The 25,098-nt window shown below is 41.5% G+C and overlaps 1 protein-coding gene across 2 annotated transcripts; it reads right to left on the bottom strand.

Moving 5' to 3' along the window:
• Positions 1-981: 981 nt before the first annotated feature.
• ELAC1 (elaC ribonuclease Z 1) lies at positions 982-22,558 on the bottom strand. Of its 2 annotated transcripts, none has more exons than XM_059409688.1 (4): positions 22,451-22,558; positions 18,562-18,726; positions 12,543-13,010; positions 982-11,046 (listed from the first exon to the last, which is right to left on the bottom strand). In XM_059409688.1, the coding sequence occupies exons 2-4, from the start codon at positions 18,716-18,718 to the stop codon at positions 10,580-10,582; spliced, it is 1,092 nt and encodes a 363-aa protein (XP_059265671.1). In that variant the 5' UTR covers positions 18,719-18,726; positions 22,451-22,558; the 3' UTR covers positions 982-10,579. The 2 variants fall into 2 exon arrangements, with proteins under 2 accessions (XP_059265671.1, XP_059265672.1); XM_059409689.1 differs by lacking the exon at positions 22,451-22,558 and adding an exon at positions 21,937-22,024.
• Positions 22,559-25,098: the final 2,540 nt, after the last annotated feature.

The following is a 25,098-nucleotide window of genomic DNA, read 5'->3' as shown; positions in this document are numbered from 1 at the left end:
TGAGCCAAGCAAGTAGAGAAAGCTTGAGCAGGCTCTACACTTAGCTGTAATGAAGGCAGGGGCCCTGTTTTTAAGGCATTTATAATCGATATAATTTAGACATGATACTGTTTCGATAGCATTTATTGAAGACTTACTATGTGCTGGGCACTATTCTAAGGGTTATACTCTTATCAACTCATTTAAACCAGACAATGACCCTGTGAGATGGATCCTATTCTATCACCCAATGTAATGAGAGGACAATGAATCAGAGATTAAGGGACTTTGTACGACTAGTGATACAGCTGGAATTTAAAAGATCACTCTCTTACCACTGTGCTAAACAACTGTTCTAGAAAGACACAGATAGGAAGGAATAGACTGTCCTAGAACCTCATTTAATATTTACCATATTTTTTTTATTATTTTATATTATATGATTGGTGGTTGTCAGGGGCTAGAGGGAGGGGGTTAGGAAGGGAGGGAGGAAGGAAGGAAGGAAAAGCCTGCTCCATCAACTGATGACAAACAAAATATGGTTTGTCCCTACAAGGGAATATTTACTATTCAGTCACAGAAAGAAATGAAGTTCTGATACACAGATATAACATGTATGAACCTTGAAACATGCTAAGTGAAAGAAACCAAACACAAAAGGTCATACACTGTACGATTCTATTTATCTGAAATATCCAGAATAGACAAATCCATGGAGACAGAAAGTAGCTTGGTGGTTTCCTAGGGCTAGGGGGATGGGAAGCCAGTGGGTGATAGCTAAAGACGGAGGGGTTTCTTTTTGAGGTGATGAAAATGTTCTAAAACTGAATGTGGTGGTGGTTGTAGAACTCTATGAATATAGTGAGAGTCACTGAATTGTACACTTGGAGTGAATTGTGGTATATGAATTATATCTCAATAAAACAAAAATATTTTTTAAATTACATAGCGGTTGTATTAGTTTTCTATTGCTGCATAACAAAATACCACAAAATTAACAGCTTAAAACAATACCCATTTATTTTCTCATTATTTTGTAGAAGAGACGTCCATGGTGGGTAGAGAGAGAGCTAGTGACTGAATTTTCTGCTTGGGTCTCCCAAGTCCAAAATTAAGGTATTAGTAGGGTTGAGTTCTTATCTGGAGGCTCTGAGGAAGAAAATGCTTCATTCACATCATTGGCAGAATTGAGATCCTTGCTGTTGTAAAAAACCGAAGTTCTGTTTTCCAGCTGGCTACTGGCCAGGGACCGCTCTCCAGTCTCTGAATGTGGCCCTTCCCATTTTCAAAGCCAGCTATGGACTCCCAAATCCTTCTCATGCTGCAGACTTCTCTAACTTACCTTTCTTCTACTAGCCAGAGAAAATTCTCTGCTTTCAGATAGCACCCCCGATTGGATCAAATCTACACAGATAATTTCTGTATCGTAAGGTCACCTGGATTGGGACGTTAATCATATTTGCAAATTTCATAGAATACCTAGATAGGTGCTTGTATAACCAGGAAATAAGAATCTCTAGAATTCTGTCTAGATTTTTTTCTTTAAGAAAGTTCCCCCTTTGGGCGCCTGGGTGGCTCAGTGGATTAAGCCGCTGCCTTCGGCTCAGGTCATGATCTCAGGGTCCTGGGATCGGGTCCCGCATCGAGCTCTCTGCTCAGCAGGGAGCTTGCTTCCCTCTCTCTCTCTCTCTCTGGCTGCCTCTCTGTCTACTTGTGATTTCTCTCTGTCAAATAAATAAATCTTTAAAAAAAAAAAAAAAGAAAGTTCCCCCTTTTTTTTTCAGCTTTGAGATATAATTGATATACAACTAAAAAATGTTCTTAAGTCCTCATTGGTGTGTAATGCACATATAGAAAAATGTCTAAATCACAACTGAGCACCTTATTTTCACACTGTGAAAATTATTTTCACATCCATATAACTTCCACATACACCAAGAAATGACAGATAAATTTAGAGATAAATGACATCTTTCCAATACTAAATATCCCAAATTTATGAACATGGTATACAGTTCCATGTATTTGAGTCTTCTGTAATATATCTCAATAATCTTTTATAGTTTTCAATTAAGTCTTGCCTATCTTTCATTAGATCTATTTCTAGTTTTTTTTTTTAAGATTTTATTTATTTATTTGACAGAGAGAGATCACAAGTAGATGGAGAGGCAGGCAGAGAGAGAGAGAGAGAAGCGAAGCAGGCTCCCCACTGAGCAGAGAGCTGGATGCGCAACTCGATCCCAGGACCTTGAGATCATGACCTGAGCTGAAGGCAGCGGTCTAACACATTGAGCCACCCAGGTACCCCTATTTCTAATTTTCTGATGTTCCTTTAAATGGTTTTATTTTAAAAATTTAAATCTGGTTATCGTTGGAATATAGAAATAAAATTGATTTTCCCATTCTGATTGAGTATCCAGACATCCTGCTAAGTTCACTTATAATCCTAGCAAGATACCTGCTTATTCTTTTGGATTTTCCTATGTACACAATCATGCCATCTAACAATGACATTTTTATTTCCTCCTTTCTAATCCTTATACCTTTAATTCATTTTCCTTGCCTTACTACACTAAGACCCTCAAAGCAATGTTGTATAGAAGGGGTATTAAATGAGCATCCTTGTCTGTTTCTCATCCCAGGAGGAGAACTTTCAATATTCTATTATTAAATGTGTGTAATATTTATTCTACTATTTTGTAGCTATTCATCAGATTATTCCTTCCTGTTCTTAATATGCTAAGAATTCTTATCATAGAGGTATTAAATTTTATCAGAGGGGATCCTGGGTGGCTCAGTCGGGCTGAGTGTCTGATCTTGGTTTCAGCTCAGGTCATGATCTCATGAGTCATGGGATGGATCCCCACATTGGGCTCTGAGCTCAGCAGGAAGTCTGCTTGAGATTCTCTCCCTCTCCCTCTCTCTCTGCTCCTTCCCCCACTCACATGCTTTCTCCCTCAAATAAATCAGTATTTTTAAAAAATGTTATCAGAAAATCTTTTGTATTTATGGAGATCATCCTACTCCCTTTTCTCCATTTATTGTGTTAAAGTTATTAATATTGATTTTGAAATGTTACATAAATCTTTCATTCCTTGAATAAATTCCCTTTGTCAAGATGTCTTATTCTTTTTATATATTACTGGGTTCAGTTAAGTAATTCTTTTCTTTAGGGCTTTTATGAGAGAAATTGGACTGTAATTTTCCTTTTTTTTTGAGAGCGAGCAAGCAAGAGAGTAGAGGTGCAGGGGAAGAGCAGGGGGAGAAGAGAGGGAGAAGCAGACTCCCCACCCAGCAGGGAGCCTGATGCTGGGCTCCATCCTGGGACTCCAGAATCGTGATCTCAGCTGAACGCAGACGCTTAACTGACGGAGCCATCAAGGCGCTGCGTGTGATTATTCTCCTTTCTTTTAATGTCCTTAAGCTTTGGCATCAATGCCCTGCCTTTTATGTTGACCACATAAAATACATTGGGAAGTATTCCTTCTTTTTCCATTTTTGGGAAGTATTTGTGAAAGAAAGGTATATTTCTTCCTTGTTTAGAGTGAAATGTCCAGAATAGGCAAATATAGAGAGACAGAAAGCAGATTAGCAGAAAGTAGATGAGTGGTAGAAGGTAGTTCAGGGCAATGAAGTTTGGGAGGGAAGTGGGAGGAAATCAATCATGACCCAGTATCTACTAGCTGTATGAAGATGTGTTCTACAGCAAGGCCTTTTGTTGGCCAATTAGGAACAGCATTTGGGTTGCTGACCCAGACATGGGTACTTCTACAAGGTCAGCTTCGGTCCAGGATGTTTGACAGAAATACGGTCTCATTTAGACAAACCTATCATCTCTGGAAGCCACAACAATGTAGAGAACGACCTAGACAAAATAACCTTGGTTTCACTTGGTGACACCAAACTAAATGTTGCTTGGCTCTACCTGAGTTTGCCCGAAAAGTTTCTGGCAGTGACAGGGGGATTTATACAGCTGGGGAACTCGATCCCTCACCTTTCCCCTTTTACTTTTTCACGGGCGAATTTAATCTCTGTACCTGCCATGTCTGCTGAGTGTATAATTAGCATGCTGACATCTGAACAACAGTGTTTCTCAGCTTTATTTAGGGGTGGGAATATTTTTTACATTGGGTAAACTTAGGCACCCCTCCCTCAACTTCCTTATTATCCTGAATATGACAGCTTTTTAATCCTTAGAATGTCTGTCAAGGGCACAGAAATATCTGTACCCAGCTGTTAAAGTTGCCCTGCCCTTTAAGATACACATGAAATTGGCTCAATACCTCTCCTCCTTCCCCATCCCATGGGCTACATAAAGGCCAATGCCCTCCTTATAATTTCTGAAAATTCCTGAGAGACTTTTAGGCTCTGTGTTCACCCGACTCCAGCTCCTGTGAACATACTAGTTCAGGGTCGTCTCCCTCTCTCTCTTCTGCTCTGTCCCTTTTCTTTTCTCCTCCTGCCCCCATTTTTTTTTTTTTTAATATTTTACTTATTTGAGAGACAGACAGACAGAAAGCACGAATGAGCTGGAAAGAGAGGGAAAGGGAATCTGAAGCCAACTCTGGAGTCCAACATGGGGCTGGATCCCACAACCACAAGATCATGACCTGAGCTGAAACCAAGGGTCGGTCGCTTCATGGACTGAGTCACCCAGATTCCCATGGCCCTCCCTTTTCCACCCAGGTCAACCCGGTCAGGGAATTGAGAACTTGTTCTCATTTGGTGTGCAGGGTTGAGGAGAGACTCCTTAAATCTTCTGTGTCTATCAAACTTCAAAGACATTTGGGGGTAACTGGAGGGACTTACTCCAAGCAACACAGCTACCATCACACTGAATGTCAGACTACCTGTGTTTTTAAGGTTCTCCCAGTTTCCTGCGTGGAGCTCCAGATTCCTGCATGGTGCTTGGCCTTCTCTTCTCATTCTTTTTTACCTTTTTCTGATTTGTCCATGCACAGCAAAAACCAACATCCCAATTTCTTAGGCACAGAAACTTCTTTTCTCAGCCCTTTCTCTGACACTAGATATCTGTCCACAGATATAGTACACAAAGTTCAAACTTCGTAATTATTATTTATAAGGATCTGCCTCATTAGGGTCACAGACCACCATTCTTTTCCTCTCCGGTTTTAGTTCAGAGTGTAAGGGTGGGGATTTTTCTTTGCTTTTAATACTGATCCGGAAAAATCTCTAGAATGAGGTATTGTATCTTAATAGAACAGGATGGCAAGGAAAATTGAGCTGGTCGCAACTATTTACTGAGTGTCTGGTATGCTCCAGGCAATGAGCTAGGAGCTAGGGCACAAAAGGCAAAAAAATCAAACACAGTTCTGCTCTTGGAAAGCTTGCAGTGCTAGCGGGAAAGAAGAACATTAATCAAACAAACAGAACAAAAATTTGAGTGTCACACCCGGAAGGTGTGGTGCAGGTGCTGTTAGAATAATAAGCTACCGAGTGGGAAGTCTGAGAAGGGCTCTCTGAAGACGTGACTGCACAGCTGGGATCTGAAGGCCTAGTAAGAGTTAACTTGTGAGAAGGAGAAAGAACATTCCAAGCAGAGGGAGAAGTTCCCAAAGACTGTGCAACAACAGAAACCTCTGACAAAGGACTAAAAGAAGGCCCATGTGGCTGCAGCTGCAAAAATGAATGGCACTGTGGAAAGTGATTAGGTCGCAAACGGTGGGTAAGGCAGATTTCAAGTAGGGGGATGCTAGGCTCACATTTGCATTTTGAAGTCTCTTTGCAATATAGAGAAAGGATTGGGATGTTCTCTTTAAAAAAAAAAAAAAAGATTTTATTTATTTATTTTGGAGCAAGAGCATGAGTGGGAGGGGCAGAGGGACAGAGAATCCTCAAGCCGACTTCCTGCTGAACGTGGGGCCTGATGCAGAGCTCAATCCCACGACCCTGAGACCACAACCTGAGCCAAAATCAAGAGTTGGCTGCTTCACAGACTGAGCCACCCAGGCGCCCCAGCCTGGAATGTAAAAGAGGCTTGAGGGGAACTGTCAAGTACCTGAAGCACCCATGTGGAAACCAGCAACTGACGTGATTATTCTAAATATTTATTTATTTAGAATAATCATATCGAGTTGTGTTTTAATATAATTTTTAAACTAAATGAATATATACACACATAAACCATTCAAAATAGCAACTAACACTGGTACTGTTAGGCTTGTAAAAAAACAGTAGTCCTCTGACCATCCCTCCTCACACCCCATACACCTTCCCCTTCCACTAAGGACCCCTTCCTCCACTCGTAACTTGTCATCTGGTATTTACTACAATCCCTTTTTTCTTTTTAACATGGTTTGCTCAAAGTACTATTTATTTTCTAGTTTTAAGCACTGTTTACTTTCTACTAGGGAAGACAAGAATTTCTTGAGCTTACCCCACGTCCCACCATGCCCAAACTCTATTCTTATCCTGCCAAGAGTGAGCATTTGAAGCATTACTAGCATTTCATTTTTATTCTTCCCATGTAAGAAAAGATACTCTGAGTCACTCATTACCTGACAAATCCATCAATCAATAAGGACAGAACCGCTACATTTCACTATAAATTGGTATCTTTGTGAGGACAGAAGTACCTACCCTATACATCAGTCATAAACATAATTTGAAGCAGCAAAGACGTGTACCCCGTTAAGTAAAAACTGTTCAAATTTTGAAGTTGGCATAAGAATATTCAAGAAAATTACAGTTGAATTACATGTGCTGGTTAAAAGACATAATAAAGCTTTTTGCACAAGGAGGCCAAAGTAACCTTTATAAGACAAATGTCTTAGAAGAGAAGTGTTCGAAAGGTCATTAATTGATAAACTGTATCCTCCACCTGTAGAGAAGCGAAATAGGCCTCTCTCTTGCTGCTGCAGAGTGTGAGCTAGAAAACAAGTGGGTGATTCCCATGCAGGGTCTAAAAGGACAATTCAGGTGTTCTGAGCTTCCAATAAATCAACCCCAAGGAAATATACAGAGATACAAAGCCCAGGAATATTCACAATAGTATTATTTATATATAATGGAAAACAATCTCAATGCCCCCAAAGTAGGAAAATTATGTTACATCTATAGAATGGAATACTATAAAATCATTAAATTCATGCTTTCAAAGAACAATTACCATTGTGGAAGAGGCTGATAATGTCAAGTGAGAAAAACAGTTGAGGTCAACCTACATATAAAAGCATACACACATATATAAACATAGTATATTTAAATATATATAAAATATCTATGCACAATTTTTTTATTTTTATTATTTTTTAATTTTTTTAGTGCATAGAAAAAGACAGTTTTTTTCTCCCAGTGTGGTTTGCTACCCATATATCTCAGAACCACCCAGACGGAGGGTTTGCTAAAAATGCAGATCCTTGGTTTCCACCTCTGACCAACTGAATTAGAGGTTTTGGAATCACAGCCCAAGTATTTTTGCCTACCTACACACCCTTGTCCACCCACGTACTACCTTGTCCGCCTACGTACTACCTTGACTGATACTGACTCACACCTTCATTTGAACACCACTGAGCAAGAAGTAGTTGCTCTCAGGGTGGTGGAATGATGAGTAATCATCTTCTTTCTGGAATCCTTAAAAAAGATTATTTACCAAGCGTATACTGCTTTTTATAGAAAAAAGCTCATTAGAAGTATATTAATGAAGCGTGAGTATTAGAAAAATAGAGCAGATCTGGGGTCTACTTGGGCAAGTCTAAACACCTTGAGAATTGGAAATCTAGAGTAAGCAGGTACTTCTAGATTCCTGACAACTGAAGAGCCAGTTTATGATAAGGAAAACACTAAGCACAGATATGGAATTCATTATCTCAATAAATTGTACAGGTAAAAAATGTAAATATAATAATTTTGAGAAGTTATTAGGTAATAAAAGTTCTCCGTGTTCTAATATGTTCCTTGGCGAAAGAGGATTTGGTGATCAAGTGAGTTTGGTGTACAATACATTTTCTAACCCCCTTAGAGTCATACAACCATAAGTAGATTACAGGCTCTGGCAAGTCCAGTATAAGCTTCATTAATAATTCTAGCTCCACAAATTCTTAGAATGTGGCCTACCATTAAGAAAAAAATTCTAGGCCAGAAGAGAGCCCAAGAAGCAATTCTCAGCATGGATCTATAGCCTATGCTTGATCGATTCACTGTATCAATTTGTTCCCACATTCCCATGGTCTCTGAAGGCTTAGCCCATATAGTAGTAGGGCCTGACTCTAAGGGCACAGCTCGTCAGCTACCAAAGAATGCTCAAGAAGAGCAAAAGTGAGTGCCAGCCTACAAGATTAGAGTACTTGAAGGACCCGTATATTTACTTTTGTTTTTTACTATCTGTATCTACCACCTAGACAGTGAGCCTCAAATTTTTGTCTTATATTCACTTATGTAGTCCCAACACAGTAAAACCTGGCACTGGCACTTAGCTGGTACTCAGTTGAACAGAGCACCACCAAACAGGTGGTCAAAATTTTTTGGACAAATGCAGTAATGAAATGGGCTAGGCACAAGTCCTAAACTTTAGGTCCTAAAGTTTATGCAGTCATATATCAGGCCTCATTTCATTCAATAAACATTTCTGAGGGCTTATTATGAGTCGGTAATTCCAAGAATGCAGAGGAGACTAAGATACAGTCTTTACCCTTAAGAGCTCCATACAGTAGGACTACCAGCCAGCCATTCCCAGATGTATAGGTCTGGGCATATAGTAGGCGTCTAATAAATACTTTTTAAAATTGAGTTCAGAAACCAAGATACATTTTAAGCTAGTCAAACTTTGGTGGCCCAAGAGCCTAGAGTAGGGTAGAATCAGACCATTCTGGAAACTGCTTCAGAATGACTGAGACCTTGAGTAATGAGACCCATCTTGATTATCACTACTCTAGAGACTCTAGAACCACCCAGGAGTCAAAAGTTTTTATGAGAGAAGCCCCAGAACCCAAAAGAATTTAACAGTATATACCATGATAGAATTTCTAAATGTGTCTATTATAAAACTCTCAAGGTTCCTGAAAGGTTAACCGATAGCATGTGGTGGAACAGTACTGAGAAAGGGGTTCAAAACAGGCCCATCCACAGCAGGACTTCTCGGCACCTGTAAGCCATGTGTGATGTTCCTTTTATGCACTGTCTTAATCTTCACAGCGATCCTACACAGTCAGTTTTATTAGTTTTTCCATTTTAGAAACGAGCAAGCTAAAGGTCACAAACACGATGCAATCTGCACCAGACCACAAGGTACAGAACGGGACTCTGAAATCATGTCTTTGTGGCACCAAAGACAGGTTTGTGATCATTCAAGCAGTACTGTTCTTATGATACTGATGGGCACGAGAACGCCTCCAGAGGGACACACAACATAAAGCGTTTCCCAAACTGTGATAAGGAAATTCTTTTGAATGAATCTGTGCTTGAGACTAGCTTTCCATTTTGAGAAATACTGTGGGTCAAATGAGTCAGAGATATCCCACGGCAGACAGAGGGAGGTAGAAGGCAGCTCAGAAGGAAAAGCTAGGTTATTAAAACTGAGCTCAAAGAATTATTCATAGGGACACATAAATTAAATCTCAGCTTAAAAGATACAATTTCTTTACCTCCAGATTCCTAAGTTATAGTTCATGGCTCATTTCTGTCAAATATCTGACATGGTATTACAACCCCAACATCTCCTTAGCTAATTCTCTAATGTTTGTTTCAAGAATTTGACTTAACCAGTTCAATTCATGTAATTAATTTTGATAAAGCATATTCACACTGGGAGTAAAATTTTTAACTTGCTGTGTATTTCAATAGGCCTGCAATTTGCATCTTGGGGTGAGATCATTTTTCATTGTACAAGACTGACCCCACCATTGTAGGATCTAGCACCCCTGGCCCCTTTGACTAAATTTTAATGATACTCTTCTCCAGCCCCCACTCCATCATTTTGACAAGAAACACCCCCATAACTTCTAGGGGAATGGTATCACCCCCTGCTGAGACCCACAGGTTTAGAACGAACCAGAAAGTTCCAAAAAAAAACATTAACTGAAGGATAAACACCTACCTTGACCCTGCATTCAGTATTCCAGCAAACAAATTGTGATTTAATACGCTAGCTTCAATCCTGCATGTATAATGCCTCATTACATTTTTCTCTATTCTGTTAATAACATGGACAGATTCAACAAACTGCTAAAACACCATTTTTAGCCAAGAGGGCTGAGCTCTCTGTACTTTGCCAACACCACCAATAAAACTGGGCGGAAGCAAGCCCAGAACTGCATGCAGGTACTGGCTTATATCTGAGGCAGCAACCACAAAACAAAAAGTATACCTGAATATTCAATCATTTTGTCAAATTTGGTCTTTAAGAAAGGTGCTGTTTTTTTCTTTCTTTTTAAAATGATTTATTATCAAAAAGCTTGGTCTTTCTCGCTGCTGAGTCAGTTCGGCAATGCAGCTCTATCCTTTTTAGGATTATTAGGACCCAAATAATCTTAGAACAAAACACCAACCACAACCACCACCACCGCCACAACAACCAACTTGACTGCTGGTTCAGTAACATATTCACAGACATGTCAGGATGCATTCTGGAATACCGGGTTCATTTCTTGATTGGAATGCTAATCACCATAAAGTCTTCAGCTAGAGTCACTTCTTGGAGATCTAACACTGATTCAGCTTGCTTTTTTAGTTCTATAATCCCATCTGTTTCTCCTTCTCTGGCCAAGGCAACTGGTTTGTACCTCTGACTGAAGTGAGTCAGAACTAGCCTCTTCGCCTGGCACAACTTTGCAAACGTGGCTGCCATCTGTGGTGTGCTGTGGCCGTGCTCCTTCGCTTTGTCCATCTGCGTGTCATCTAGGGTTGCTTCGTGGATCAACAGGTCTGCCTCGAAGCACAGCTTCACTCCTCCATCACCCACAACCCCAGAACAGTCACCCAAAATGCAGATTTTTCTTCCAACAATAGGCTTTTTTAAGACATCTTGGGGAGAAATTGTAACTCCATTTTCCAGAACAACAGAAATTCCATTTTTCAGCTTCCCATAGGCAGGACCTGGCGGCACACCTAATGATGGAGGGAGATAACATCACATCATGGGAATGGAATTTATGACTTGTTAAGAGAGTCTGTTTTAACAGCACAGCAAACGAAAAAGGCATCCAATTCTTTTCATAATTGTTATAAATATTTTACTACTCGTGGAAAGCTGGAATATTTATACATTTTTAAAAGTTCGGTGTTGGCTGTTGATATTAGTGATGCCTTAGTACTTAAAACATCTCTCAAGCACACGTGTCAGATGAGCTTTGAGCTTTAAGTCCCACTAAGACTAAGACCTTCTTACAATCAAGCTACCAGCTTTGATTCTCTACTGTGAATGGAGTGACAGTTTCTGAGACTGCTTTATTGAACAAGCTCATGTTTGAGTAAATTTAATGAGTCCATTTAAATAATGACAAAGTACCTACGAACTGACTAAATAAAAAAATGGTTTGAGAGGATCATTTGGATCACAACATCAAGGAACATTTCTAACAATCATACATAATCAATCTTCTTTGTGGAGAGAGGCAGTTCCTCTTGTATTAATTATCTTATAGTCATCTAGAACAACATGTGACCATCACTTTGAGCAACACCTAACAAACAAACAGAAAGTGTTCACTAATTCCAGCATGTACCCTGTTTAAAGTTTCCCAATACAATAGTATTTCCACAGGCTTTTAGATAAGAAAAAATACCTTTGGCATAAGTCACTTTTCTTCATTATTTAGTATTTTGTTTTAGTTGGGGAAGAAGGAAGAGATTCTATAAAGAGACAAATATACAAAAGACACCATCATGCTTTTTAGGGGCTGTGCTGTGGCCATGAAAAGGAAGGCAGAGATGCTGCAGGTAGAAGGGACCTGGGCGCTGCTTTGAGAGGACTGAAGACCCCCTCATGCAAGAGAGCCTGGCCTAGAGGAGGTACAAAGCCTCAGAGGGGACCCAAGTCTGTCTCTGTGCGCTAGCTCCCACCTATGAGGAACCCAGGCATGTGAAACAGTTGAGGCACGGTGTTCTGAACACCAGATTAACTTAATCAAGGTTGAATGAGTAGGCAAGGTTGACAAAGCAGGAAAATCCTAAAAGTAGCTGGTTGCAGTTGCACGGCTACCAACTACAGTAAAAATACTCGGGCCAAAGAGGTCACTGAAAACATACTTTAGAAAGAAGACATGAAAACATAAAAGCCTAGACCTAAGACAACCACCACCACCCTGCCAACCAAGCTAGCTAGCTGAAGCTAAGACAGACTAAAATGTGGATCCAGGGAGCTGAAGAGAAAAGGATTCACATATATATGTGGGTTTTGGTCTGAATAGCATCTTTGGGTCCCACATATTTCCCTTAATAAACAAACTTTGGGCAAAAGACCTAAGTGGAGAAAATGTCAGTTTTAGGCCTGGGAGACAGGAAATGAAGGTTACTATGACACTTCTAGCAGCTCCAGCTAACAACAGCTTAATTGATGAGGAGGAGGGGGAAATAAAACAAGACAAAAAAAACCCATCACTTACCGAGGTCTTTTAGTTTCTGTGCATTGAGTTTACCTGGGCGTTTCTTCTCCACAACTGAAAACCCAAAGGAGGGAATTCGGTGAAAGAGACGAAATGCTTTTACAACAAACTGTTCATCATCAACCAAAAGGTATGAGTTTTCTTCTGAGTCTAAAAGGATAGTTCTTCCTTGTCCCTCTTTGGGATGGCTGTCTGTTTTATTCACGTGCATAAATTCTTTTAGTTCTTCTGGAGGACACTGATCTGCTGTAGGCACCAGCTCGTGGACCACATAGGGGAAGACCAACTCTGTGTGAGAGAGTTCCATGGTTCTCCAGATAAAGTCTCTAAGCCCAGCAGGGCCATAGATTTCAATAGGCTGCTTGGTGACCACAGAGCCACTCTGCAAGCTGATTGTGCAAAGGAGGCCAGGAAGGCCAAAGAAATGGTCTCCATGAAGATGTGTGATGAAGATCTTGGTAATTCTCCCTTTTGATTGAGGCAGAGAAATAAAATTTGGAATTTTTCCAGAAGTAAAAACCCATGCAATGCTACTTAAAACACCAAAAGCAGCAAAATGAATTTGGAGTTCTATTTATCACCATAAACTTATTTCTTTATATTTTGCTACATGAGTCTAGAAGCAAGAAAGACAGCCTTTATGGTCTTAATAAGATATAACTTTTTTAATGAAACATCTTCAAATTACATAGTACTGTAGTTTTAAGAGTATTTTCCTACATTATCTTCTTGCTGAAAGAAAGGAAAGAAGGGAAGAAGGCAGGCAGGCAGGCAGGCTGAAAGAAAAAAAAGAAAAGGAAAGGAAAGGAAAAGAAGGAAGGGGAGGGGTGGGGAAGGGAAGGGAGGAGAGGGTGGAGGAGAGGAGGAAAGAAGAGAAGAGAAAAGAACAGGAAGTAATAGAGAAAAACATGGAAGTGTACTAAAATAGTTCACTTAAACCAGACAGGCCTCAAATGTCAAAAGCATCTGACAGGGACAATGCCCTCTACTGCCTCCTCTGAGAATAACACATACTTCCAGCAAAACAGGAGCTCCCCTGGCTCCAAACTGACCACTGCTTGAACCCCAAACTACCATTTAAGGACTCGCCACACTGGACGAGAGATTCACTAACCAAGAAAAAGCCTGCCTGTCTGAGTGAGTCTGAAGAGGGAGGGGACAAAGGAAGAGGGAGAGAGGAGGAGGTGGGGGAGGATGGGGTGAAGAACCCAGAGGGGAGGTGGGCAACAGAAGCCAGAATGTAGATCAGAGGGCGGATCCCCTACGGTGTTATATAAAGGTATGTGGGCCCATCCTTCTCTTCAGTGTGAGCTAACACAATGTCTTTTTCAGGGCATACTGGCTTAGGTTGTAACTTGACTTAGCCAATGGTAAACTGAATTTACAGTTGGTATATACAGGATGCCACATTAGCATTTTTCTGAGATGCACCAAGGCATTTTAAAATTAACAATCACAATTAACACAATTTTGGTATAACAGAGGCTTCTAGTCCTAGCTTCATGGGGCACCTATTTCAAACATTTGATACCATAAGAGAACAGGACCAGTATACTGATACCATAAAAGAATAGGAATAGTTTATTGCAAAGTGATTTGTCCAGCAACATCAAGGCAAAAGTGTTCTCCAGGTAAGCCTTCCAGAGTTAATACACCAAACCCAGGCCCTGGAGGCAGCAACAATAGATTGGGCAGAGGCTGATTTGATATCTAGAGAATCCTGACGTACTCTAGAACTTTCCTCAGTATGCTCCCTTTAGTTTTCTCTTTTAAGGCCTTGCTTTTACTGTCTTTAGACTTCTTGTAACCCTTTCATTTCCCCCTTCCTGCCGTCCGGGCTGCTGAAGCACCCGTAAGTGTGACCTGAGTCCTCTGCAGACAGAATTATGATGGTTACTGAGTCATGACCTCATGCTGACCTTACAACTGCAGAGTCCTCTCCCTATATAGCGCACAACAAAGCCAACACTGAACACCAAAACAATCTGTGAGCCCAAAGTAAGTGAGACAAATTAAGTCAAAAATTTCTTCCCACAGTTATCACAGTTTCAGGGAAGACAAACATTTCTTTTCTCAAGAAACTAGATTTCAGAGGGAGAAGGAATGGCAATCGTAACAAAGTTAGAAGATGCTATCAAATGAAGAAAGCAGAGTACATGAATTCCCTGGAGGACAAGGAAGTTACAGGGGTATATGTCATCCACAGAGAAGTGGAATACTAAACATCCCTTCAGTGAGGACACGGCTATATTTACTGCCATAGGAAAACGCCTGCAATATAATTGTTCAGTTGAAAAAAAAGCAGGTTACGCCTGGTATGGTACCATTTATGCAAACTGTACACACACACAAACATTCCTATACCATTAACATATCTACGTCTATAAAAAAAAATTTACCTGTAAGGGGAATTCAGGCTTATTTTATGTTTCTGCTTTGTTTGAATTTTTACAATGAGCATGTATACCTTTCCTTTTTAAGTTATTTATTTATTTATTTATTTAACCTCTCCACCTAACGTGGGGCTCAAACTCACCACCCTAAGATCAAGACTTATATTCGCCTCTGAGTGAGCCAGCCAGATGCCCTGCACATATACTTTTTATAATCATTTCATTACACTTTTGTAATACTTTTAATAATCATTTTTAAGGGGAGAAAAAGGAAGGCTTAAGCCCACTCTTTAAAATTATGGAAGAGGGCACCTGGGTGGCTAAGTTGGTTGAGCAACTGCCTTCGGCTCAGGTCATGATCCTGGAGTCCCAGGTTAGAGTCCCCTGCTCGGCGGGGAGTCTGCTTCTCCCTCTGACCTCTCCCCTCTCATGGTCGCTCTCTCTCTCAAATAAATAAATAAAATCTTAAAAAAATTAAAAAATGAAATAAAATAAAATAATGAAAGAAATAGACATGATAAACCCACACTTGTTGATCAGATGCTTGCACATGAGGACCAAGGAAGCTTAAAAGAAGTATGTTTAGATAAATAAAAAGTAATCCCTTATGAAACTCATAAAATATTATTACCCCAGGAGGACTACAAGCTGAAAGGGTTTCAACGGATCAAATAACGGTAGGTCCGTATTGCGTTGAGAGTACCAGATGAACTGAGAGTACTCCATTCCAGTCTGAGAATGGGAGCTTTTGGAATGCTATAGAGTCATAGTTAAGATTCTGTGATTACTGTCTTACCCTCTTCTCTGAGGCCAGGAATTTTTTTAGCCAGTAAGAATTTAGTAAACTAAAGGTTCCCTTAGGCTTTATTTTATTTATTCTTTGTGAGGCTTAGCTTTGCAAAAATGTTTACTTAAGACATATATAGAGGCACCTGGGTAGGCTCAGTGGGTTAAGCCTCTGCCTTCGGCTCAGGTCATGATCTCAGGGTCCTGGGATCAAGCCCCGCATCGGGCTCTCTGCTCGGCAGGGAGCCTGCTTCCTGCTCTCTCTCTGCCTGCCTCTCTGCCTACTTGTGATCTCTCTGTCAGATAAAGAAATAAAATCTTAAAAAAAATTTAAAAAAAAAAACCATATATAAAATACAAAACATTGGAGAAAGGTATTGTAGCAAATAAATGTGAGGTGGCGGTCCATAGCCCCTACCTCTTGATGTTCATGTCTCTCTACAATTCCTTCTTCTTCGGTGTGGGTGGGACCTATGACTTTTCTAACCAGGCAAATACGGCACAGGGATACGGTGTGATTACATTAGAAGACTCCATCCTGCTAGCAGGCTTGCTCTTGAGTTTCTTTCACCCTGGCTGGCAGTAAGGGACCAAACTACGATGAAGCAAAATGAACATGATTAAGAACCAGAGGCCTCTAGGTGCTGTGCAAGTCTTGGTCCTACAACTGTACGGATTCTGCCAACAACTCTAGCGAGCTCTGAAGCAGATTCTCCCCCAGTGGAGCCTCTGATGAGATCTCAACCCTGGCCAAACATGGACTGCAACCAGTGGGACCCTGAAGCAGAGAACCCAGCCAACCCAGGCCCAAACTCCCTGACCCACAGAAACTATGGATAATAAATGCAAATAAGACACTAACTTTGTAATCTGATATGCAGCACTGCTAAGTGGTACAGGTATTAAATAAAAAGACTATCCCCACACCCAAACCTCTGGCACCCACACTTAACAGTTTCTTGTTTCTGTTTTCATCACCCCACCCCCTCAATCCCTATTGTCTAAAATGTGAACGATTACAGCCTCCACTCTTATAGGTAAATTTTTTTGTAGATGTAGAGATGTTAATGGTATAGGTATATTTGCGCACGCATGTGTGTATGTGTGTACAATGTGCATCCCTACTTTTCTCACCAAAGGAGACTTCTTCTTTTTTTTTTTTTTTTAAAGATTTTATTTATTTATTTGACAGCCAGAGATCACAAGTAGGCAGAAAGGAAGGCAGAGAGAGGGAGGAAACAGGCTCCCTGTTGAGCAGAGAGCCCAATGCGGGGCTCAATCCCAGGACCCTGAGATCATGACCTGAGCCGAAGGCAGAGGCTTAACCCTCTGAGCCACCCAGGCGCCCCACCAGAGGAGACTTCTAATCATCAGTTAGATCCTAGCTCTACTATTACAATTTCTGGGATGCTTTCTCTGAACACATAGCTGATGCCCCCCTCCTTTGTGCTCCAACAGGATTTAGAATATAGATCCACTGTTCTCTTTATCACATTACACTATGTCTATTCACATAACAATTTCCACCACTAGACTATGAGATCCTTAGATGTTAGAACTAACTTCATTTCAGTCATCAATGCCACACATTGTAATGAATCACAGGAATAATTTCAATAACTATCATTTAGGGGCACCTGGGTGGCTCAGTGGGTTAAAGCCTCTGCCTTCAGCTCAGGTCATGATCCCAGGGTCCTGGGATCGAGCCCCGCATCGGGCTCTCTGCTTCCTCCTCTCTCTCTGCCTGCCTCTCTGCCTACTTGTGATCTCTGTCTGTCAAATAAATAAATAAAATCTTTAAAAAAAAACAAACTATCATTTATCAAGATCTAGTAAGTGAGAAGCACATACTAGATATGTGCTGAATACCTTACTCATGCATCACCTGAAGAGTTGTTTATTAGACATCTACTAGGTATACACACAATCTTTGAGCTCACTCTATCATACAGGGGAATACACAATAAACACAGAAACAACTATTTAAATAACAATCTTAGATACTGATGCTAATAAGTCAATAAAAACAGCACAAAGAAGTAGAATACCTGGGACGAACAAGGAATAACTTAACCCCAGAGGCTCAGGAGATGGCCTTTGAACTAAGATTTACTGATGAGAGACGAGCACACAGAGAAGGGATTATTAGATACAACTCTTACAATATCCCTTCTAAGTTGAGTTTTTACCTTCATTTTCAAGGTTAAGAAAATAAAGCTTAAGTTTGTTGATCTGCTAAGGCTATAAGCCAAGACACAGCTGGGACTGCAACCCAGATTGGTCTGACTCTGAGCCAAGGCTTTGTACCACTGCATTCCCTGGCCTGGTGGAGTACTCTGGTGGGCCCCTACTCACACCATTGCCTCTGGCTGGCAAGCTCATCTTCTCCCCAGCCAAGCGAATCCCTCCTCCTCTGATAACTCAAGGGTCACCTTCTTTGAGATACCTACCCTCATAACCACAAATGAAAAAGAACATCTCACTCTCCTGAGCATCTACAGCTCTTTATACCCTCTTGTGATACTTAAAACTATCTCCTGGTGGAAATAAGTGTGTACACTGCTCCTTTGCTTCTGGAGTACCTTTGTAATATGCCTCATGTATCTCACTCCATCCTCCACCCCCAAGCTTATATAAATCCTTGCTCTCAACATTTACAGGAAGAACAAAAACTAAATAAAGTTCAGTGGATGTGGCTGGTTGCCTGAAGGCCTTGCAAATCTGGCCAGGGCTCTAGCACTGAGGTGGGAATGCAACTCTTGGGGCTGTTTCTGAGCACAAGGAGAGCCAAGACAATGTGTAACAAATAGTCTTAATGAGACAGCTGAAAGCACACTAACCTGCTTTAAGTTGGCTTTTCATAAGCTGTGTCTGCGTCCCCTCCCCACAGTCAAAGAGCCAGCACTCGCCCTCACACCGAAGGACCAGAGCAGAGGCACCCCGGGTTGGGGAAGGGTATGCTGCACCCGTACCCAGAAATGTCACATCCATAGACATCTTCCACCCTGCAATGAAAAGATCATCCAGGGATTATTATACATCACTGCTCAAAATCACCAAAAACATGTTCTTTTGAGATTTACTGTTATTTATGTTATCTGTAAGTATTATTTATAAATTATTCAGAAAAGACTGGATTCTTGCTCTTATAGTTTCCCAAAGAAACACCAAGTAAGATTCTAGTAACTCTAAGTGAGTTAAAACCACAAGTTACCAAACCTTATATGACTGCTCGCTCACACACACACACACACACACACACACACACACAAAGTTTAAAAACTGCCGAATCCAGTCAATTAAAGACTATAGTTGAACTACAACTATTTAATATTCTGGAAAAGGTAAAACTACGGAGATAATAAGAACACCAATGGTTGACATGTGGTTTGGGGAGGAGGGAAGAATGAGTAGGTGAAGCACAGGTGAAAAGGTATTCTCGTATTACTAGTGGTGGAGGTATACACTGCTTTTGTGTTTTGAGAGAGTAAGCTGGCAATATACATTACCAAAAATAATGATGCTGCTAATATCAACACATTTTAACCCACAACCCCATTTTTATACCCTACAGAACCCTATACAACCCCTTTACAACCCTATAAAACCCCTTTAAACCCTACAGAAATAAAGGACCTATGTACAGTGATGTTTCTGGTGGTACTTTTAAGGTAGCTAAAATTTGGAAGCCAGCTGAATATATTTCAACAGAGAAATGACTGAATATTTTATTGTACATTCAGAACTATTTGTTCTGCACTTTAAGTCAGGTCTATAACCCTTGTCTTGGAGGGATGACAATGATAAAAGGTATAGATGGCTATGGCATTATCTCATTTTTAAAATGCCCTTAACCGCTGCATTTACATAAGACAGAGAAGGTCTGTGTGGAAGGATATACACCATACTGTTAATATTGGTTATCTCAGGGGTGATTAAAATGGTGATGGTGGGAAGTGGTTAAGTTTTCTTTTAAATCTTTGGATTGGTTTTGGTTGCAATGAAAAGCATTTGATGTCTTTATTTTCAATGTATTTTATATTTAATTTATTTAATATTGATTATTTAAAAGAAATGTCATAAGGCTGAACATACTTTTCTAGCTACACATCACCTAATCTTTCTTACCATTTGGAGATACAATCAGCCCTTCTACCCCCTCGCCCCACACACACCTCACACATACAGAAGGTATATCTCTCCAACCCATACACAGGTTTTAGGTAATTGCCAGTGTCCCTTCCATGTGTTACTCCACACTTTCATTTCCAAGATCAAGCCTTCCTCTGATAATTAGGTAATTTAATTTGCAGAGGCTTTCCTGTTGGATTGCAGTTTTCAACAAAGGTGAGAATGACAGAATGTAGAAAGTTAAACATTTTAAAAGCTAATAAATGCAGAAGGAATAATAAAATATAATCACTTTGCAATCCTTAACAAATAATGGATCTAGGCCACTGGTACAGAACCCTTGAGCGTATTAGAATTACCTGGAGAGCTTTTAAACCATATCAATAATTGGGTTCCATCCCAGAACAATTAAAAAGGAATTCTGCAAGTAAGACATGTGTTGTAGTATTAAAAAAAAAAAAAATTCTTCCCCTGTGATTCTAACGTGCAGTCAGGTTTGAGAATCACTATGTGAAAGGCTAATGGAGAACTACAAAGAAGAGATCAGGCTGACCTAAATTCACTAGTTAAGTAGTCAATCTTAAAAAAAAATTTTTTTTATTATGAAAAATTTCAAACACAAAAGTAGAGAGATTAGCGTAATGCATTCCCATAAAACCATCACCACGCTTCAACAATGACCAACTCATGGGGCACCTGGGTGGCTCAGTGGGTTAAAGCCTCTGCCTTCAGCTCAGGTCATGATCTCAGGATCCTTGGATGGAGCCCCCCCCCCCCCCACTGGGCTCTCTGCTCCACAGGGGGCCTGCTTCTTCCTCTCTCTCTGCCTGCCTCTGCCTACTTGTGATCTCTGTCTCTCAAATACATAAAATATTTAAAAAAAAAAAATTATCAACTCATAGCAATCTTGTTTGGTCTACATCTCCCAGCAATTATCCAAGAATACCTGATTAAGTGGTATTTGGTACTTCCATTAGGAAGTTCATGCTGTCTGATGTTAACAGCCACTAACATTCATGGTCAGGATTCACTATTTCATTAGAGGCTGCCAAAAGATGATATTCTCTCATTCATCTGAAGTTATTAGGGGCATCCTTCTGTAAATCCTGGGTAAATTATTTAGTTACCCTGCAGTGCAATCTGTACAGAAAAGGTCCAGTGACCAATATTAACACCACAAAGAAAAACAAGATCTTATCTAACTCCTGGTGTGCTGCAGTAGGAGTACACAATAACCCGATGAGGTTTTCTTACCAAAGAGTAGAACCTGAATCTGAAAAAAACTGTAATCCAAACACCAGTTTATTAAAGGACACCACAGGGATGGAAGAAGCAAAAACCAGCACGTAGGAAACGTCACAGAACAATGAATAGGTTTTTTTAGCAAGTAAAATACAAGGGGGGTGGGGTGGATAAAAGCCATAAGATTAAATGAAATTGAAAAGACGTCAACCAAACGTGGCATGGGTAGCTTGCCTGGACCTGGATTTGGACAAACTTAAAAAGAGAAAAATGGGATAAAAAGAGAATTGGCAGAAAAAGAGACAAGCGGGTTAACGTCAGCACTGGCTGGATAAATGATAACATGATATGCTTATTAAATCGAGAATGGCGTTGTTTTAAAAAGGAGTTATTCTGTTTTACACACATAAGCAAGTATTTCGCGAATAAAACGGTACACTCAGATCTGCTTTCAAATAATCCAGCGAGGTGAGGGTAACAGATGAAACAAGACTGATCTTGTCTTCCTATGTTTGAAATTTTCCATAATGAAAAGTTTTAAAACGAGCCAAGTAATCAAAACCCTTCCACCAGGTCGGGAAGGAATCAGAAGTTAATTTGCTTCATCAGTGGTCCATGTTTTGTGACATGCACCATTCGGGGCACCAGGAATTAAAAGCAACCAGACCAGACTGGGTCCCGGTCTTCTTGAACATAAAAGCAGCCGCTTGCTCTCAGGGCTATGATCCGCCTTGGATCAAGTGCACATTCCGGGCGGCCCAGAAGAGAGCACACGTCCACAGCACTGTCACCTGACACTCCCTGGGCCAGTGCTTCTCGTCCCCGCTGCACACCACAATCACCTGGTGATTCTGGGGACTCAGCATCTGGAAGGCATCCCAAATGACTCTAAAGGTTGCCAAGCTGAGAACCAGTTTCCATAGAGGCGGCGCCAACCCTGCAATCACCCTGTGGTACCGGGAGGGCGGATACTGCCTTCCTCCATTTTAGAGATCAAAGAACCGGGGGCCGGGGAGAGACAAATGGAGAGGCCAAGGCCGAGTCCGGGCCAGAGGCTAGGTCTCCGACCACGTCCGAGCCCAGGCTCTCCCCCAAGTCAATGTCAGTCTCCCGAAGGTGGGGTGGGCGGCGGCAGGGGCGCGGGGCGACTGGGGGCTCCCGCCTCGGGGTCGGGGGTAGACGAGGCGCGTCCTCGCTCCCCGGCGCTCCCCCGGCCTGGGTGGTCCACGCCGGGCCCGGCCCGGGAGTCCGGTGGAAGCGCGCCTGCCCGCGCGTATCGGCCCACTAGGCGGGCGCCGGGCTGACGGCAGCTCAGACCCTGGCCCGCCCCTCTCCGGCGCGCCCTGTCCCACTCACCCACTCCCCGAGGCCCGCGGCAGGAGCCGAGGGAGGCGCAGGCCCGCGGCAAGGCCCAGCCGTCCACGGGGCGGCGCCGGCGCGGGCGGAAGTGCGCCGCGGGCTTGGACCGCGAGTGGCCGCTCTAGGACGAGGCGGAGGTCTGCGCTCGGTGGTGCCCGGCCAGGCGGGCCAGTGCGGTTGGACTCGGCGCGGATTGCGGACACAGTGTTGCTGCCCTCTGGCCCCCCGTCCGCCTTCACTCGTCCGCACAATTCTCTGAGTAAGGTGGTAGTGGTCACCTGTGAGGACCAGAGCCCTCAAAGGGGAAACATTTACTATTTATTACTTTTGTTTTCCGTGTTATGTTTTCCAGCGTGCTCCTCGAAGAGTGTTGCCCCCGATATTTTGTTCCCGCATAGGTTTGTGTAATTAATATTCTTTCGCTGGGATGAGTCTTTCTGTTTTTTAATCACTACATCTAAACGTTTAAGCCCGCGATGCCTAAGAAAAAGCAATGTGCTTTTGTTTTGTTTTAATTTTTAATTAAATTTATTTATTTTCAGCATAACCGTATTCATTATTTTTTCACCACACCCAGTGCTCCATGCAATCCGTGCAATGTGCCTTTGAATCAGAGTCCATGGCAGCATTACTGTAGACCCCGAACCTCCCTTCTGTTCCACTTTAGGGATTCGCCGCCAAGCCTTGCAGGTGTGTTCTCCTTGGGCACAGCATAGCCTGCTGGACGCTCGAGTGAAAAGCCCGAGCTTGCTCTGTGCAGAAACTGAACGTCTTGATTATCAGTAGGACAAAAAACTCGGTTTAAATTCCAACTTTAAAAAAAAAAAAAAAAGCTATTTCAAGCTCTTATGCAGTGCCAAATGGCACAGATTTTTGCTGGACATACTTAAGGTGGTCAAAGCATTCAGCAGCTTCATAACAGGAAGAGAGGTGCTGTGCCTATGGAGTCTTTGGAACCCCCGGAGAATGGAATCAAGAGCCATGTTGCCCTACCCCCTCTGCTTTGCCCAATAGACCATTATGTATTTTACATTTTGGCCTCTTCAAAGCCTTCATTCAATTATTAATTGAGCTCTAGCTTTGTGGATCGTGTTGTTTTTCAGGCTGAAAGAGTTTTTTTAAGTATGTCATAGTCCCTGGTTTTAGGAGTATACACTGAGGCTGGAAAAGTATGTATTGGGAAGCCACCAGCTAACAATATGAGGGAACAAATGAGAAGACAAAATGAATGATAAGAATAAAGGCAAAGGGAGCTCAGTGGATATGCAGTTAGTTAAGAAAAGGTGGGGTTTGCGCTAGGTCTGGTAGGGTGGGTTGAGATTTGGATTGGTGTTGCCAAAATGGAACAGTAAATTGGATTTGGTCACATGGAGTCTCACTTAGCCAGTATTAAACACCAGAACTGGAACTTTATTTATCCTGACACTTGCTTAGCTCAGAAGCACCCGGGAAGACACACATCATTCCACAGCTAGGTCCTGGTCACAACTGAGCTAGTGTAAGGGCTACCCACAGCAGTACTCACCACAGACTCCTCTACTCCAGGGCTTTCTGCCCACCCATCAAGGCTTCCTACAGCTCCTCTCCTCAGGGCTGTTATATATTTATCACAGAACTTTTTGTTTATTTTTAAAACTTTCCATTATATGAGAAATTTTAAATATACATGAAACTTGAGAAAATGTCTAATGCACCTTTATGTGTAACAATCACTCACCTTCAATAGTTAATAACATCTGGTTCATCTTGTTTCACCTGCAACCAAACCCTTCCCCTTCAAAGGCAACAAAAATGTGGATTATTTTAAAGCAAATTCCAGACACAATATCATTTTATCCATAAATACTTCTATAAGCATTTAAGACCCCTTTTTCTGGTAGTCTCAACACTGCATAATGATGATGGACAGTTTAGTATATAAATATAAATGATAAGTATTATTTATTTATTCATTTTTATTTAAGTGGGCTCCATGCCCAGTGTAGACCCCACTGTGGGGCTTGAACTCATGGCCCTGAGATCAAGGCCTGAGCTGAGATTAAGAGTCATTGCCCAACCTACTGAGCCACCCAGGTACCTCAACATAAGTTTTTTGTTTTTTGTTCTATGCTTTAAAGATATTACTTATTTATTTGAGAGAGAGACAGAGAGAGCATGAGTGGGAAGAGAGGCAGAGGGAGAAGGAACAGGAGAAGACACCCTGTTGAGTGGGGAGACAACAGGGGTTGGATCCCAGAACCCTGAGATCACGACCTGAGCTGAAGTCAGACTTTTAACTGACTGAGCCACCCAGGTGCCCCAAGGTAAGTATTTTTTTAAATACAACCATAATATTATCATAAAATGACAATAATTCCTTAACATCAAATATTCATCCATTGTTTAAATTTTCCTGATCACATCTCATAACTTTTTTTTTTAAGATTTTATTATTTATTTGACACAGAGAGAGGCAGAGAGGCAGGCAGAGAGAGAGAGAGAGGAAGCCGACTCCCTGCTGAGCAGAGAGCCTGATGCGGGGCTCTATCCCAGGATCCTGGGATCATGACCTGAGCTGAAGGCAGAGACTTTAACCCACTGAGCCACCCAGGCACCCCCATGCTGATTTTTTTCAACTCAAGTGTAAGATTATAGAGTTTTTACTT

The sequence above is a fragment of the Mustela nigripes genome, chromosome 8 (assembly GCF_022355385.1).
Source record: "Mustela nigripes isolate SB6536 chromosome 8, MUSNIG.SB6536, whole genome shotgun sequence".
In the NCBI taxonomy this organism is placed as follows: Eukaryota; Metazoa; Chordata; class Mammalia; order Carnivora; family Mustelidae; genus Mustela; species Mustela nigripes.
Note: the sequence above shows the minus strand (reverse complement) of the source record. Positions and strands in the feature narration are given on the sequence as shown.

Bases quoted from the DNA above. Each gene is read 5' to 3' on its own strand.
- ELAC1 (XM_059409688.1), bottom strand. From the start codon at position 18,718: ATGTCTATGGATGTGACATTTCTGGGTACGGGTGCAGCATACCCTTCC. The intron at 13,011-18,561 runs GTTAGTGTGCTT...CTCAATCAAAAG, and splicing joins GAAAAGCCAACTTAAAGCAG to GGAGAATTACCAAGATCTTC. The intron at 11,047-12,542 runs GTAAGTGATGGG...CTCCATCATTAG, and splicing joins ACAGAAACTAAAAGACCTCG to GTGTGCCGCCAGGTCCTGCC.